Below are 18,593 nucleotides of genomic sequence, written 5' to 3' on the forward strand. Positions count from 1 at the left end.
TTGCTGAACTAGATTAGTCCGCGCTCAAGCTGGCGACCTCGGGGTCTCGAACCTGGGTCCTCGGCATCCCAGTTCGACGCTCTATCCACTGCGCTACCGCCTGGTCAGGAGACTTCTCTGCTTTTGAAAGCAGTAAAGTTGTCATTAATGAAGCTAAACTTAAGTACTTTTTAAATAAGTATATTAGTTTAATCAAAAATAGTAGAGACACATGATCTATTAATGTAGTATTTCAGCTGAACACTGCACAAATGAATTCTAAATAATTAATGAGGAGATGGTAAAGAGTTTATTTTATAACTAATATGATAAAATGAACACTTTTGAAAATTTTGCTTGGCGTCTTGGAGGTTCATAACTTAACCCTATGTAAAAAAGTGGACCAAGTTTGTCCTTTGAGCATGATCTTTTAGCAAGTATTTGTCATTACCTACAGAGGATGATAAATTGTCCCTCACATTTCTAGCTTTCAGGTACAGCATTTATTTGATACAGTGATTGGAAGAAAAGTTTCATAATAACAGCAACCATTGGGGACCCCCTTGGATTTGCTTGTCCCAGTCATGAACCACCAGTTCTATTTTGGCAAAAGCCAGTTTTCAGAAACAATCTTCAAAATCAAACAGAAGTTTGTCCCTCTTTATTTTTCTTTTCTTCTTTTTGACTGTTTTTTCTTCCCCCTTTCCTGATCTCTTATTCACTTATTCTGTGTTGGATTATTTTAGGACTCTTGGCACCTTAGGCTTTTTGTCATTCTAACTCTCTCATGAAGTTTTACCTCTCTGCTGAAGTCATACTCGAGTTCCTGGTTTCAGCTTTAATTTCCTGCAGAGGATCTCCTCATCCTTTTCCTGCTACACATGAGAATTGAAGTAGGAACATATATATCCTCTTAGGAAAGGGCTAGAGATTTCTAGGAAGCCAAAAATTTATGTCCTGGATGGGACTTACAGGGAACAATACTGGACAGCGAATGAAGGGCCAGAGGTGCTTGACCACAGCTGTGTTCTGCTGGTCTTCACTGCTCCACATCCAGGCACAACCCTTAGACTGCTACTCTTCTCTTTATTTATTTAAATCCAGCTCTTTTTTAAACTTAACAGCTCAGCCCAGATTTTTCTCTATGAAACCTCCTGTAGCTATTCCTTTTCACACTGATATTTCTTTGGGGAGGGGATTCTGTATAATCTGTAGAGTCCTTTTTGTTTGAAACATTTGAGTCATAAATTCCAAAATATAAGTTCTCTAAAAGCAGAGAAATCATTTTATAGATCTTTGTGTGTTTCCTACCACCAGTGTCTTATTTATTTTTCATATTCCTTTCTCATTGTATCTAGTAGTCTGGTAGGTTGCAAATTGTTGATAAATGAGGGATATTTTACAGGTACCATTTTGCCACTGTTATATCACAGCAGGTCATCTGTCAGTGAGTTGTTTTTTGTGTGTGTGTGTGTGGCAGAGGTGACAGCCTTTATGAACTGAAGATACACGGCTGGCCAGCTCTATAAGAAATACTGAAGTTAACAGGGTACTTGAAAGCACTGAGAGTTGTAATGAACTTTATATTATATATCAGGGTTCAAGTACGTATTGAACATACCAGAAAGTGTTAGAGCAGGAAAGGTAGAGGCATTCTAGAAAAAATATTAAGGCACGAGAATTGGTCTGATGGTTGGTGCTACTTGTAGAGCTCTCCAAAGTCTGGGAGACCAGACCACTCTTTGGTTATAAAGGAACTGATGCTACCTCCAGTATTATCTGCATTCCTTAGTCACAGGCTGGTGGGAAAGTATTTGAGCTGTGGCCAGACATTAACCTTCATCACCGAAATGTAATATTCCTTCTGTTTTGAGGGTTTCTCTCTGGTAGGAAAGAAAAAATGGGGACCTTTCTTACTTTTCCTCCTTTCTTGTACCTGATACCTGGTTTACTTAGCTCTCAGTACCTTCCCATTTATGGGATAAAAAAAATAACCCATATAATTGAATTATTGTTGTAGTCAGCCACCAAAGTTATCATTTCAATTCCCATTCCCAAATAATACTTTGAAAATTATAATGCATACTCTCAGTCATGATTCAGGACCAATAACTACATATTTGTGTGCCAGATGATAGTTCTGCTTATGTTAGCAATTTTTAAGTTTCATGTGGAATTGCTGTGATGAACAGGGTACAGAATTGCTTTGTTTTCTTTGTCCTCAGTTTATGGTATTTGTGCCCTTCCTCCCTCCCTCCCTTCCTCCCTCCCTTCCTCCCTCCCTCTCTCCTTTCCTCCCTCCCTCTCCTTCCCTCCTCCTCTCCTCCTCTACTCCCCTCCCCCTCTCCTCCTCTTCTCCCCTCCCCTCCCCTCCCTTCCCCTTTCTTTCTCCTCCCCCTATCCCTCCTTCTCCCTCCTGTCCTCCTCCCTCTCTCCCTCCATCTTCTTTCCTCTCTCTCACCCATCTTCCTTCCTCTCTCCCTCTCTGTTCCTTTATCCCTCACAGTGTAGTCATGTGTTTTGCTACTTGTTAGGAAATATTGTTTCCCCTGTAAACTGTTCTGTGGTAGTGCAGTGAGTGAAGTGTCAACCTGGAACATGGACGTTGCCAGTTCAAAACCCTGGGCTTGCCTGGTCAGATACAAATTAATGATCTTGACTCTTCCCCCTGCAACTTTCTCTCTCTAAAATGAACAACAACAACAAAAAACTTTAGAAAAGTTGTTTTTAGAATCATGATGGCTATCTAGTAAATATTTTTTATAAAAATACTTTAGATTTAAAATATAGTTTCTGAACTTTAATTTTAAATCAGATCCAACTTATGATAAAGGAATTAAATTTTGTTTGGCAGTTACTCCTTTTCCTCAAATTAGATGACAGTATTATTCTGGATAGCATATTTATTGTTTTACTTTGTGCAGAAACATTTTTCACAAAGGACAACTACCTTAAGAAATAGTGAAATACTTTTTGGTTAATATAAAGGTATTATAGTATCAATAAAGTATAAATTACAGATTTTTTTCAACACTCTAGAGGGACTCTGGTTTCTTACGTGATTTGTTACTCATCCAAATGTCATTACCCAAAGAAATACACTTTTATGATGATTCTACAGATCATAAAATGTACCAAGTTTTATTTATAGAAATGTTCACCAGATTTTAAGTAATAGATTGTTTATTTTATATTTTTTTTTTGGGGGGGGATAGATTAAAAGACCTAAAGAAGATACTGCAATTTAAACAAAAACACCTTATATACCAAAACCTTCAATCATAGTTGGAAAACTGTTTTCAAGTATTTTAGCTATGCCATGTATAGAATAAAATTTTTTACTCTTTTTCTATTCCTGCTCCCTTTCCTTCCTTTATAGCAAATTAATGTAGTTTAGTGTTTGGTTCACCTACTTCTCCCTCATCACTTAAAGCAACTTTGGGTTTTATGTTTAAGGTTGAGCTTAAAGGACTTCAGTTACAATCTTCTGGTATCATAAATTAAAATTATAGTTTTAAAAGCTATTGGTTATTTGTCATACTGCTCTAAAAAATTTCCCCAAAAAGTGGATTGATATTTTAAAAACTTCTGACATTTCATCTTAAGATATGATTAGAATACCCTCTGCTTATTAATGAGGGGGAGAGCAAGGATAAGTTAATCTTTATTCTTATTTGATCACCAGTTTGATTTATATTTATTGTTTAAAAGCAACAACAAAAGGATTACTGATAAATGCTTTACTTTAAAAACACTGACATTTCAAAAGTGTCATTTGTCATTAAAGATTGTTTTATCATCACACACAACTTGTTCACTGGGCTATTCATTTGAAGAGTTTGTTTCTTGATATATTATTTCTTGCTTTTTCTGATGACTAGTAGTTTAGGATTTTAAATTCCACTTAGTTTTGATAGTCTCAGTACTCTGTATACAATTATGATTTGTTTTCTTAAAATTTTATTTTTGAAATTATATATAAATGTATTCTGATTTCAATGATATAATGTCTTGAAATTTCATTTTACAAGTATAATTTGAATACAGTAGACATTCTTATTAGAAAAATTAAGATCCTTTTTTGAAGTGTTTGGCAATCCAAAATATAAGGGGCTTAAAATAGGGTCAGGTATGAACTTATATGATACATTAACTCTTGACCCATTGGTAATCTCAAAACAGTTCGAGATTGCATTTGAATTATATTTGTGAATGGCTTCTCTTAGCTCCTTAAGATAGCCATATTTCTAGGGATTGGTGTATAAGTGCCGACTTACTCGTTTTGTGACATCCGTTGTTTCCATATTACCCAACTTTTCTACACTTGTGTTTTCAGTTGCGGATAGAATAGTGAGGAGTCATGACCCAGTTCTGATTGAGGACTATGTTGTTTACATCTTTCCCATGACTGAATTAATCTTCATTTGGGGCCTGCATGGGTCTGATTCCCACTGGAACTAGGACATTGCCTGTGGTCCCTGTACTATCAACAGTTGAATGGGATATCTCAGCCCTAGCTTTCTAGTTCACATGTTTAGGAATATGCATGCTTAACTTCTGGCAGTTTACAGGTAGGTGATTCCTTAATAAGAGAACATTAAATCTAAATTGTAAGGCTGATCTATTAAAAAACTAAAATTTTCTGTAGATCATGCAAATTAACTTTATTTTGCATTCTCTAGTTATAATGGATCAAAACTATAGTTGCATATTGTATTTGAGAAACATGTATTTTGTTTCTTATGAAATACTTACTATCTAAAAAATAAGGGATTGCTTAAGGGTGCCATTTTTTCTGATTGACTTTATTCTTTATTAAAACTAAAGTTTGTTTTAATAAAATTTGTAAGTTATCCTATTTAATTTCAGTTGAATGTAGTATCAAATAGTAGTCCAACCAGTGATCTGTTGGTGTGATGGCCTAATGGCAAATAAAGTCTTTGCATACAAGTTTATAATCATTTGAAATTTTACGTTAGGAAGAGTCCTTTGAGTACAACTATAGAATAATAGTAGAGTAGAAATTGCATATGAAATGCATGGCCTCTAATTTTTTTCCTATTTAAACTTTCCCCTCCTCTGTTAAATAGTATAACATCGTTGCCCATAAATGCTCCTTTGTTTCACTGCATACAAGTTGAGTTTTCCTCAAAAATTTTTTAGGTGAGTACCCAGAATATGAAGATGGGTGGGCTGCCACGTACAACACCACCAACTCAGAAGCCCCCCAGCCCCCCTCTGTCAGGGAAAGGGACACTTGGGTGAGTATGTAACTAAGTAATAAGTGAAAAACATGTAGTATTGTTCAAAACTAAACACTACATATATGTATATTTAAATTATTTTTTATATTTGAAAAAAGAACATTTTCTTCCTAGGATTATCTAATTGTGTCTAATATTCCCTTTTTCTGATAAACATCTTTATACTTTAAAAGATTGTTTTTAGAAAATTTTTTTCTTATTTTACATATAAGATAAAATCCTAGCCCGAGTTCATGGTTTATTATAAATTGTACTTTAATTCTTAATTTCATTAAAGTTTTAGTCTTTTGCATTATAATTAACTGTTCTTATTTAGACTGTTCCTCTGAAGAGCACTATGTAGATTACAAAAATCTACTTGCGTGTTATGAGAATATTGAGCTTTAATTTGGCCCTACAGAAAGAGGCACTGGATTTGACTTTTGTCAGAAATGGTCAATTAATAGAAAAGCTTGACTTTTTTTTCTGTAACATCATGGTATAAAAACTTGTTTTATCTTAGCGATTTATATGATCTGGTGGGCATAATATACCTCAGAAGCCAGATGATCAAAATTCTGTTCCCGCTCTGTGGACTTATATGGTCAGCCTCTTAGCAATTTAGTTTTTTCATCTGTAAAAGGGGGTAATATTTGTCATTTATCAATTTTTCAGAATAACCACTATGAATTGGATTTTTTAAAAAAAGACAAAATGTTTTGATATATTGGCTTTATGATATATGCTTAAAAGTTTTTAATTGACAATTTTGGTTTTGGCCCCCTCACCAAAAAAAATAAATAAATAAATAAAACCCCACAACAAAACAAAAACACCAAACAAAAACCAAAAACACAAAAATACCTGCTCAAGCACTGTGATTAAGAACAAGACAAAGATGAGTTGGGATACAAAGGAGGATAATGTTGGAAGAGGAATTTATAGTTAGGCTGAGGTAAACAAAAGAATAAAAATGAATTCCAGCCAGGAATAGGATTTTATTTGAGGTGGACACACACGCAAAAATTCTGCATAGATTAGAGAGGAATGAATCTAGTAGGTCGATTAGATTTAAATTTCAGGGTAGAATGTAGATGACTTGGTAGAATATAATTTTGCAGAGGTAAGAGTAGAGAAATCAAAAGGAAATATTTGCTTTATTTTCCTGTGGAAAGTCTAAATTCTACCATGTATAGTACCTAATGGATTTTGTTAGATTTTAAATCAAGATTGTTAGTAAGCTAACCCATTGTAGTCTCTAATAAAGTTTTCCGTTCTCAAGTTTTGAATTTGATTTACTCATATACCATATTTGTTTTCTTTGTGTATTAGCAAGGGTCTGCAGGACCCTCAGAGTCCACAAGCCAGCTGATGTTCATAGCCTGGCCTTCTTGCAGTCTTTGCCTAGCCACCATATTTTGTTCCTCTGCCCCTTATTTTTTACCTTGTGTTATCATTGCGTTCACAGTATAGAGCTCAATCAGCTAAGGGTTTTTTCTTGGCTTGAAACAGAACATTTTTGTTGTCTGGAAATTTGGAAATTAATTTTCTATTTTATATGTTTTATATTTATAATTTCAGAGATGCCTGAATTTCATTTTAGTATTTTAAATGCAAAATCCTGACATTCCTTTTTCTTCCTCTGACCAGTGTCTCATCTAGTACCCATTATTTGTTTTTAATGTATATACTTTATGTATTTATGCAAGAAGATTTTGAGGGTAGTAGAATGAATGGGGTCATTGTAAAGTGATCTCATCCAAAATCAGTGAACCATACTCTGCTTTCTCTTCAGTTCGTATAAATCTTTCCACTTTTATAAAATTAGTGAACCATATTTTGAGTAATCCAGGAAAACAGTCTTTAAAGTAACTTTGGAGCAGTGAATTATTGAGAAATTCATAAATTAAATGAGCAGCAACATTTCAGGAAAGGAAAGCTGTTTAATTTTCACATCTTAAGATCCCAGTTTTTATTCCTTTAAAGAACAGAATTGGCCCTGGCCAGTTGCTTCAGCCCAGCATATGGAAGTCCCAAATTTGATTCCTAGTCAGGACACACATGAGAAGCGACCACCTGCTTCTCCACTCCTCCCTGCCCTCTATTTCTCTTTTCTCCCGCAGCCATGGCTCGAATGAGCAAAGTTGGCCCCAGGCACTGAGGATGGCTCCATGGCCTCTGCCTCAGATGCTAAAATAGCTTGCTTGCCGAGCATTAGAGCTGCGGCCAAACTGGGCAAAGCATTGCCTGGTCCGTGCTTGTTGGGTAGATCCCCATTGTGGCACATACAGGAGTCTGTCTGTGCATCCCCACTTCTCACTTAATTAAAAAAAAAAAAGACCAGAATCTCATCTACAAAATGTCAGTTGAGTATTTGTTATTGTCCTAAAGAATTGGAAACCATGTGCTGTACACCTGAAACTAATACAAAATAATATTGAATGTAAACTATAATTTAAAAAAAATTAAAATAAAAAAATAAAAAATATCTAAGTGTTAACACACACACAAAATTTGGAAACCATATTTCCTTTTTTTCTCATTTCTCTTCCTTTACAAGGAAATGTTGAGAAAAGGGAACTATGTTAATAAAATAGTTTGTTTTGTACTTTACAATTTGAAGTATATAAGGTAGAAAGGCTTAGGTGATCTTTTTCTTTGCTTTCCTTCCTTTTAAATGTTGGACTCTGAGGGAGGAGAACAGGTAAGAGAGACCAAGGTGTGAAAGTTAAAGGAGGACGTGAGGTGAGCATGGAAGGAGATAGATTAAATAGTATATTTTTGTGTATGGATATAGTTTAATTTGTGTTTACTATATAGAAAAGGAAACAAAAAGTATTTGCTACTGATCATTAGTGTGGGGATTGTGGAACCTATCTTTGTGTGTCTTTGGTTAGGGAGAGAGGGGTGAGGAAGATAATGAGTATGCATTCATGCAATGCAGTTGGGAGACTGACATGGTGCTAAAATCATTTGAACTCATCCAAGAGGAGCCTAAGAAACATTGGCTTATCTGGTGGGAGAATCTTGGTGCTGAGAATGAATGAACAAAATTGCATTAGTACAGAAAAATGAGGTTGGAGACTAAAAAATAACAGTAATCATCAAAACCCTAATGATGGAGAAATGATAATTAAGGAAAGACAAATTGGTAGCTGGGTTATGTAAAACACCTTTTCCTTATCACTGAGTACACATTGTATTTCACTACTGGCAACTCTTTGAATTGATTGTGCCGAAACTTGCTAATCACACAATACATACGCTCTTCTTTTTGTAGGCGGCACTCCCCCTATCGCACACTGGAGCCAGTGCGTCCTCCAGTGGTACCAAATGATTACGTCCCTAGCCCAACCCGTAATATGGCTCCCTCGCAGCAGAGCCCTGTGAGGACAGCTTCTGTGAATCAAAGAAATCGAACTTACAGGTATTTTCTTTACCTCAGCGCAAAATGTGATGGCCATAGTACCATAATTTGTTCAGATACTTTCAGTTAAATCTCTCTCATTTTCCAAGCACTAAGTTCTTTTCCTCACTCTACTCTCCCAAACCTCATCTGCCTCCACCTCTCTCTCCTCATGTTCTGATGCAGCTTTGAGCAGTCGGGGAGTTGGGGAGGGGAGAAGACATGCAAAACTAACAGTTATAGTTGACCTTTAAAAAATTATGGACCAGATCTGGGAAATTTCAAGTTGTTTTTTGGTGGAACTTTACAGATGAAAAACTATGCAAGAAAACATTAATATGGGATTGTATATTGAGATATTATAAATATAATTAATCAAATAATCTGTTTAGGACAACTGTTCTATTATAAAAGAAGTTTCTTCAGACAGGCATTAAATTGGTGTAAAGGAAAGTATTATTTTTATGTGCTGAGCTCTGTCATTAATCATTTGTTTATAAATTTTTTTCTTCTTTCTCAGTTTCTTTATTATATGCTTATTAAAAGGTGATCAAAACAAGTTTCTTGAATTCATCTTTTCCCCACACTAATAAGTTCAATTTGAAGTGGAAGGCTTGAATTATTTTTATTGTGGCCATCTTCATTTCAGGAGTTGTAGGGAAATGCTGGAGATCTTTTGCTGTGTATAAATACTCATGTTCTGGTGGCTCCTATTTCTTTAGCAGCAGTGGGAGTAGTGGAGGAAGCCATCCAAGTAGTCGGAGCAGCAGTCGGGAGAACAGTGGAAGTGGGAGTGTAGGAGTTCCCATTGCTGTTCCTACTCCTTCTCCTCCCAGTGTCTTTCCAGGTAAAACATGAATGGTGCTTCATCTTCACTTGTTCTTTCTGAATTTGAGTTCAATTTCTGATTTAATTACATTGGGCTTTCTTCATAATCAGGATTTATTTTTCCTTTTAGATGCCATAAATTAGAAAACCTTTTAGTTATTTTTAACCAGGTGGTTTGTAAGTTTATGCTCATACACTTCTGTGTAGTTTGGTTTTACGTCTTTGGTACAGTAGCTTGGTTGGTGCTTTGAGGTTTCAGGTACCAGCTTGGTATGTTATATGTTTAACTCCAGCTAATGTTATGACAGTGTATGCCTTGGGACACAGAGGAGATCAGTGTATAGCAGCGCAACATGAATCAACACACTGATAACTGAGAAAGTCAGTCCCTCCCTCCCTCCTTTCCTTCCTTCCTTTTGTGTTTATTTTACTGATTTTTTTAGAGAAAGAGAGAGAGGGAGGGATAGGAGGAGAGAGAGAGAGAGAACAGGAACATAGATCTGTTCCTGTATGTACCCTGACCAGGGATCAAACTGACAACCTCTGCACTTTGGGACGATGCTGTAACCAACTAAGCTATCTGGCCAGGACTTGACAGTTAAATTTAGTGGACTGTTGGTACTTAATAGTCTCTGAAATTCTACCCTCTTTTCTCTGAAACAAAAAATGTACTTAATCTGAAGACACCAAAGTTAAAATGCATTTTAAAAGCATGACACAAAATATGTAGGGATAGAATATTACATATTTAACATACTTATCCTAATGACAAATAGATAATACCTTTTTAAAAGTCAAGAGAGAGATTTGTGTTGTTCTAAATGGTGTTTTAGACCTGTGGTGGCGCAGTGGATAAAGCGTCGACCTGGAAATGCTGAGGTCGCCAGTTCAAAACCCTGGGCTTGCCTGGTCAAGGCACATATGGGAATTGATGCTTCCTGCTCCTCCCCCCTTCTCTCTCTCTCTCTCCTTTCTAAAATGAATAAATAAATAAAAATCCTTACAAAAAATAAAAAAATAAAAAAATAAAAGTGTAAATGGTGTTTTACCTTTTACCTGATAAGATATTTATGCATGGGATATATATTTATTTTCTGACTGTGTAATTCAGTATGGAATGTTGTTGCCTTCTAGTGTTTAGTTACATGTATTAGTTACAGACCGTTATGCTAAAGATTACAATATTAAGAGAGCACTTTTCTTGCAGAATAGTGGCTTTCAGGTAAAAAGTCATGCTTATTTCTAATGAATTAAAAAAATCTATACATTATTACCCTGGCATCTTGAGTTATTTGCTACAATACTTTTAACATAGCTTTATTCTTTTTGCTTTTTAACACTCTGTTCCATTCTTTGGTTAGTGTTGAGCATTGAAATCTAACATTAAGTTCTCTGATGCCTTTTCTATTCCTGCCTATTGGGATTGCCTCATTAATGCTGCCTCTTAACTCCTTTCCCCTCAGCCCCTGCTGGCTCTGCTGGTACTCCTCCCCTTCCTGCTACTTCTGCACCTGCCCCCGCCCCTCTTGTTCCTGCTACTGTCCCTTCCTCCACTGCCCCAGACGCAGCTGCTGGGGGTGCCCAGACCCTTGCTGATGGCTTCACTTCTCCAACTCCCCCTGTTGTTTCTTCCACTCCCCCTACAGGTGAGTGTTGGCTTATTCCTTGGCAGGCAAAATCCAATCATCTGCCTCTTCTATTACCTGGAACTCTGGCTTTATGATTTTTCTTTGTGCTTTGAGTTGGGTGTGTGTGTGTGTGTGTGTGTGTGTGTGTGTGTGTGTGTAATTTATGAATTAGAGAATGGCACATTACCAAAAGAAAATATTCTGAGGAAGTCAGGTTAAAGTTTCTCATTTTTCCAGTAGTGCAGCATAAATATGCATTTTTTTATTGCTTGAATTTCATTTACTAGATATCTGTGAATTTAGTATGAAGATGTCTTCTATACAGTTTTGAAAAGTCATTAGAATTATTGTTTGTTACAGGTTAAGTGACTGACTAAAAGAAAAGTCTATGACTAATTCTAAGATATATTTTATAGGATATATTTGATATGAGCTGTTTGTAAGACTATAAGTTTATTATAACAGAATCTGTTGCTTATTATAGTAGCATTGGAAACATAGACATAGGACCGCTAAAGAATTTTAGGTTTACTTAAGTGTTATGTAACATTGGTGTTTCAGTGTTTTAAGATTACAGATTATTACTGTTTTTTTTTTTTTTTTTTTAAGAGAAAAAGAGGGGCAGAGGAAGGGAGAGAGATGAGAAGCATCAACTCATAGTTGTGTCACCTTAGTTGCTCATTGATTGCTCCTAGTACGTGCGTTGACCAGGGTTGGGGGCTCCAGATGAGCCAGTGACCCCCCACCAAAGTCAGCAACCATGGGGTCATGTCTGTGATCCCACACTCAAGCCAGTGACCCCATGCTCAAGCTGGCGACCCCGTGCTCAAGCCGGTGACCTTGGGGTTTCGAATCTGGGACTTCAGTGTCCCAGGTCGCTGCTCTATCTACTGTGCCACCTCCAGTCAGGCCCTAAAATCTGTGTTTTGATAGGGAAGGAGAAAAGAGCTCAATTGCTACAAATTATATTTACAAAGGTAATAGTAATGATGCTAGTGTGTTCTTATCCATCAGAAAATGTATGTGTTTGAACACACATCACCTTAGGCTGCCAAATATTTCTTGTAATATATTGTATATTCAGCTCTGCTGCTATAACCAGATATTTAAATATGTTAAAGATACTTTTAGTTAAGCTGGATTTTGAATGGTGTTTTATGGGATGACCTTTATAATAGTGCTTTTAAAGAAAAGCTTTCTATAGTGGGTAAATGTAAAATGGGCTGTTACACATCTCTGTTTGACCAGACTGGCTAGTTAACTATAGGAATTTTGTTATGCTTCTGCATCGATGAGTAAAGAGTGTATCTTGAAATTGTTGTAGGCCTAGAAAGGACAAATCACCCCCACCTAAGAGTCATGATTTTTATAATTCAATTACAAGTACTGGTTCATAGTCTGCACTAAATGAACATTTGTTGTATGAGTGGATAATTACAGCTTTTATTTTTATTTTATTTTATTTTTTTTTCATTTTTCTGAAGCTGGAAACAGGGAGAGACAGTCAGACAGACTCCCGCATGCGCCCGACCGGGATCCACCCGGCACGCCCACCATGGGGCGGTGCTCTGCCCCCCAGGGGGCCGATGCTCTGCCCATCCTGGGCGTCGCCATATTGCGACCAGAGCCACTCTAGCGCCTGAGGCAGAGGCCACAGAGCCATCCCCAGCGCCCGGGCCATCTTTGCTCCAGTGGAGCCCTGGCTGCGGGAGGGGAAGAGAGAGACAGAGAGGAAAGCGCGGCAGAGGGGTAGAGAAGCAAATGGGCGCTTCTCCTATGTGCCCTGGCCGGGAATCGAACCTGGGTCCTCCACACGCTAGGCCGACGCTCTACCGCTGAGCCAACCGGCCAGGGCCAATTACAGCTTTTTAAAAAAACATAAAGCAAGGTAGTAAATGCCTCTATAACAGCCTTTATTGATATGATCTTTTGTATACAGTGTCTTTGAATTACCAAGTACTTTTTTTTCTTTTTAAGGTAAAATTTACCATTTTTATTGTGTATGGTCTGTGAGTTTTGAATTGTATGCAGTGATGTAACAACTACAGTCAAGATGTAGAACAGTCTTAACATCCCCTAATTTCTTCCGTGCCTCCTTTGTAGTCAGTTCTTCCGTTTCACTCCTCGTGCTTGGCAACCACTTGATCTGTTTTTTGTCTCAAATTTTGCCTTTGTAAGAATATCATGTAAATAGAAGCATATGGTATATAGCATTTTGGATTTGGCTTTTTAGCACAGTGCATTTGATATTTATGTTATTGCATGTTTTATTATTTTTTTCTTTTTTATTACTGAGAAATGTTCTGTATGGATTTACACAATTCGTTTACTTATTTTCCAATTGAGGGACATTTGGATTATTTCCTGTTTGGTGTGATTATGACTAAAACTGCCATAAACATTTACACAGAGACTTTTGTGTGAGTTTTAAGTTTTTGTTTCATTTGGGCAGTTCATAGATTTACTTTTGTGGATTGTGCTTTTGATGTCATATTTACAGCTCTTTATTTTGCATACGGGCTTAAAGATTTTGTCCTGTTTTCTTCTAGAAGTTACTCATTTTAGGTTTTACAATTAGGTCTCTGGTAATTAAACTGTACTTTTGCTTTGGTTTTCAATGCAAAGCAAGATAAATGCCTTATTAATGGTATGAATAGTCTCTTTATGTAGTGTTTCTGAATCACTGAGGACCTATCACACGTAAGATTTTTAGACTGGATCTAACGACAGGAAATTCATAATGGTGTTAATTATCAGATGTTTTTAATTTGATGATTCTAGGTTTGTATTAGTTTGTTAGAGATTAATTACTAAAATGCCAATAATGTTAATGTATTTGTATCTGATGATTCAAATGACAAAATATACCTTTTAAATTATAATTTGTTTTTATATTTTTTATCATGGCTACAGTGACTTGACAGTGGATTATATTTAAGCTTTAATACTCAAGCTTTTTATACAACAGTATTGATTTTTAGGTTTTGATACTGTCATATGTCAGAAGATTAAACAGTATAGCAGATCATTTTGAGCTTTTATTATATTCTTTATATGAGTCCAGGTTTGTTAAGTTATGGTGTTCCTAAAGACCAATTTTTGTCATGTAAAAACCACTTTAAATCTTTTTTTTTTCTTTCATTTTTCCGAAGCTGGAAACGGGGAGGCAGTCAGACAGACTCCCGCATGCACCCGACCGGGATCCACCCGGCATGCCCACCAGGGGGTGATGTTCTGCCCATCCGGGGCACGCTCTTTTGCATCCAGAGCCATTCTAGCGCCTGAGGCAGAGGCCACAGAGCCATCCTCAGCGCCCGGGCCATCTTTGCTTCAATGGAGCCTCGGCTGCGGGAGGGGAAGAGAGAGACAGAGAGGAAGGAGAGGGGGAGGGGTGGAGAAGCAGATGGACGCTTCTCCTGTGTGCCCTGGCTGGGAATCGAACCCAGGACTCCTGCACGCCAGGCTGACGCTCTATCGCTGAGCCAACCGGCCAGGGCCCACTTTAAATCTTTGATAACATGAAAATGTTAAAAGTGTTTTTTTCCCCTGTGTCCTCCGTCCTCCCTTGTCCTGTCTCCTCCCTTGTCCTGTCTCCTCCCTTGTCCTGTCTCCTCCCCTTGTCCTGTGTCCTCCCCTTGTCCTGTCTCCTCCCTTGTCCTGTGTCCTCTCCTTGTCCTGTGTCCTCCCCTTGTCCTGTCTCCTCCCTTGTCCTGTCTCCTCCCCTTGTCCTGTGTCCTCCCTTGTCCTGTGTCTTCCCCTTGTCCTGTGTCTTCCCCTTGTCCTGTCTCCTCCCCTTATCCTGTGTCCTCCCTTGTCCTGTCTCCTCCCTTGTCCTGTCTCCTCCCCTTGTCCTGTGTTCTCCCCTTGTCCTGTGTTCTCCCCTTGTCCTGTGTCTTCCCCTTGTCCTGTCTCCTCCCTTGTCCTGTGTCCTCCCCTGTCCTGTGTCCTCCCTTGTCCTGTGTCCTCCCCTTGTCCTGTCTCCTTCCCTCCTGTTTTGTTCCCCTGATACTTCTCCTCATTACTTTTCTCCCTCTCTCTCCTTTTTTTCCTTCCCTTCTCTCTTGCCAGCTGGAGTGTTCTCTTGGGTGCTCTAGTGCTTTGTCTAACACTAGGTCTCAGCTGAATGATTTTGAGTGGGAGTGAAATTAAGATAAAATTTAGGAAGTAGATTGCATTAGGGAATTTGATAGTTAGGAAATTTTATTAGTTATTTAAATACTCTCAGATCAAAATACAGTGAAATTACTGGTAAATATATACAGGTTCAGGGATGATGATAATAAGATATATTTTGATTAACTTTTTGTATCAGCTTTTTCATAATTATAAATTTCTCAACTCTTTAAGGCAAAATAATCTAGTTATAGAAATGGATATTTTTGATCAAATAAAGATTTTTTTTGTGGGTTTTGTTCTATACTCACAAAAATTAGGGGATATTCTATTGCTTCATGTTCATTTTGAAATATCCCTTAATTTTTGTAAGCAGTATACTTGATGCAGTATGCCAGGGGTCGGGAACCTATGGCTCATGAGCCAGATGTGGCTCTTTTGATGGCGGCATCTGGCTTGTAGACAAATCTTTAATAAAAAAAGTAATAACGTTAAAAATATAAAACATTCTCATATATTACAATCCGTTCATTTCCTACCACTTATGTGCATGGTTGCGGGTGGCTGCAGCCAATCACAGCTGTCCTCCAGGACAACACCAAATTTTTATTGGATTATGCGTAACATACACGGGTCATTGTGAGGTCAGGAAGTAAACTTCCCTCCTTTTAATCAAGTAGTCAGCTAGCTAATTGCAGAAACCCTTTTGACAAAGAAGATGGCTAGAAGAAAAAAAGAGGAGTATCGTACTTTTCAGCAGGAATGGACAGAGGAATTCACCTTTGTGGAGAGAGCAGGTTCTGCAGTGTGTCTAATATGCAATGATAAAATTGCATTGATGAAACAGTCAAATATAAAGTGGCACTTTGACACATGCCATACTACATTTGCATCGAAATATCCAGCGGGGGACAGCAGGAAGAAAGCATATCAAGAGCTACTGTGCAGAGTGCAAGCTAGTCAGTAGCAACTCCGTGTTTGGACCCAACAAGGTGACTGGAATTCGGCTAGCTTTGCTGGTGCTTTAGCAATTGTGAGAAACGGAAAGCCATTCACAGATGGGGAGTATGCCAAAACATTCATGCTTGATGTTGCCAGTGAACTTTTTGATGATTTTTCGGATAAAGACAAGATAATGAAACGAATAAAAGACATACCTCTGTCGGCAAGAACTGTTCATGATCGTACCATCATGATGGCAAATCAAATTGAGGCAGCACAAGTGAAGGACATAAATGCAGCACCATTGTTTTCTCTGGCTTTGGATGAGTCAACAGATGTAAGCCATTTATCCCAGTTCAGCGTGATTGCAAGGTATGCCGATGGTGACACACTATGTGAGGAAAGTCTTGCTATTTTGCCTATGAAAGAGACAACAAGAGGGGAGGATTTATTCCAGTCTTTCAGAGTTCGCTAAAGAAAAAAATCTACCGATGGATAAACTTATTTTGGTGTGTACTGATGGTGTTCCGTGCATGGTGGGGAAAAACAGAGGATTTATAGCGCTTCTTCATGAACATGAAAAGAGACCCATCCTAAGTTTTCACTGCATCCTACATCAGGAGGACTTTGTGCTCAGATGTGTGGCGAGCAGCTTGGTGAGGTGATATTGCTGGTCATTCGGGTGGTCAACTTTATTGTTGCCCAAGCTTTAAATGATTGCCTGTTTAAAACACTGCCGGATGAAGTTGGGAATAATTATTCTGGTCTGCTTCTGCACAGCAATGTGCGTTGGTGCTCAGCTGTTTCGCGGCTTGTCTGAGCGAAATCTGGACTTTTCTTGAAATGAAAAACATCGAGCATCCTGAGTTAGCTAACACTGAGTGGTTCCTGAAGTTCTACTATCTTGTGGACATGACTGAACATCTGAACCAGCTCAATGTGAAAATGCAGGGCATTGGAAATACAGTCTTATCCCTTCAACAAGCAATGTTAGCATTTGAAAACAAGCTGGAACTCTTCATCACTGACATTAAAACAGGTCGTTTACTATACTTTGAAAAACTGGGAGAGTTTAAAGATGCATGCACAGCAAGTGACCCTGCTCAACATCTTGATCTCCAGCAGTTAGCGGGCTTCACATCTAATCTCCTGCAGTCATTCAAAGCGTGCTTTGGAGAATTTTGTAAGCGAACTTGTCTTTTTAAGTTCATCACCCATCCACACGAGTGTGCAGTAGACAGCGCCGACCTGAGTTACATCCCCAGTGTCTCTGTCAGAGATTTTGAGCTACAAGCTGCTGACCTGAAGGCCTAAGACATGTGGGTGAATAAGTTCAAGTCACTGAATGAAGATTTGGAAAGACTTGCATGACAGCAAGCAGAGTTGGTGAGCAAACACAAGTGGGGAGAAATAAAAAAAACTTCAACCCGCGGACCAGCTGATTGTCAAAACTTGGAACGCGCTTCCCATTACATACCACACAGTGCAGCGTGTGATTATTGCTGTACTGACGATGTTTAGCTCTACATATGCATGTGAGCAGTCTTTCTCACATCTAAAGAATGTAAAGACCAATCTACGATTACGTTTAACGGATGGAGTCTCAACGCCTGCATGAAGCTTAACCTCACCATGTATCAACCAGACTACAAAGCCATCAGCAAAACCATGCAGCACCAGAAGTCGCATTAATTGTAAGAAGTACTTTACTCATCATTGATTAGCAACAGCATAATGTTATTAAAAAGAATTCAGAGATTTATTGTACTTTAAAAGTGTTGGTCTTACATAAAATGTACACATTTATTTGTATTTAGTAAGCATATTGTATGGCTCTCACAGAATTACATTTTAAAATATGTGGAATACATGGCTCTCACAGCCAAAAAGGTTCCCGACCCCTGCAGTATGCACTCTGAATCATTGATCATTAGATGGTATGGTCTCCCCATAAGCCAGAATACATTGGTCTTTGAATCAGGGGTAGAATTGGGTGTGGCTCCTTTGACAATTACAACTAATAACCCACTTGCAGAATTTTTTATATCTTGTCTCCGCAACTTAGAGTTTGTTAATTTATAGGATCGGGTTATTTCCCCAGTGGATACTGTCGGGGGAAGTAGCAATGATCTTATTGTTCCACCTTAGTATTTTAGACTCCTTATTCCATTGAATTAACAAATAAAAAGGGATAGTTGTAAAAAAATGTGTTTGATTTGATGATGTCACTTGACCTTTTGCTGGAAATATTTTGTTTTCCTTTAATTGCTTTGCTACCTTATATTTATTGTTGTTGTTATCATTATCATTTTGTATTAAGACTGTGTGCACCCCCCAATTTTCTTTTGCTTTCCCATATGTCCTTCTTGTTGAGTTTAATTTTGCAGGGGTCCCCAAACTTTTTACACAGGGGGCCAGTTCACTGTCTCTCAGACCGTTGGAGAGCCGCCACAT

The 18,593-nt window shown here is 37.9% G+C and overlaps 1 protein-coding gene across 27 annotated transcripts in view; it reads left to right on the forward strand.

The window, feature by feature from the left end:
* Positions 1-18,593, forward strand: part of ABI2 (abl interactor 2) — a 109,333-nt gene that overhangs the window by 63,972 nt on the left and 26,768 nt on the right. For 4 of the 27 annotated variants that reach the window (XM_066345103.1, XM_066345106.1, XM_066345105.1 and 1 more), the window contains 4 exons: positions 5,143-5,240; positions 8,503-8,649; positions 9,351-9,475; positions 10,920-11,102. In XM_066345103.1, the coding sequence (XP_066201200.1) occupies positions 5,143-5,240; positions 8,503-8,649; positions 9,351-9,475; positions 10,920-11,102 (553 nt within the window). The remainder of the gene's footprint in view (positions 1-5,142; positions 5,241-8,502; positions 8,650-9,350; positions 9,476-10,919; positions 11,103-18,593) is intronic. The other 23 variants (XM_066345115.1, XM_066345123.1, XM_066345117.1 and 20 more) reach the window with 7 other exon arrangements.

This window comes from Saccopteryx leptura, chromosome 7, assembly GCF_036850995.1.
Source record: "Saccopteryx leptura isolate mSacLep1 chromosome 7, mSacLep1_pri_phased_curated, whole genome shotgun sequence".
Taxonomy (NCBI): Eukaryota; Metazoa; Chordata; class Mammalia; order Chiroptera; family Emballonuridae; genus Saccopteryx; species Saccopteryx leptura.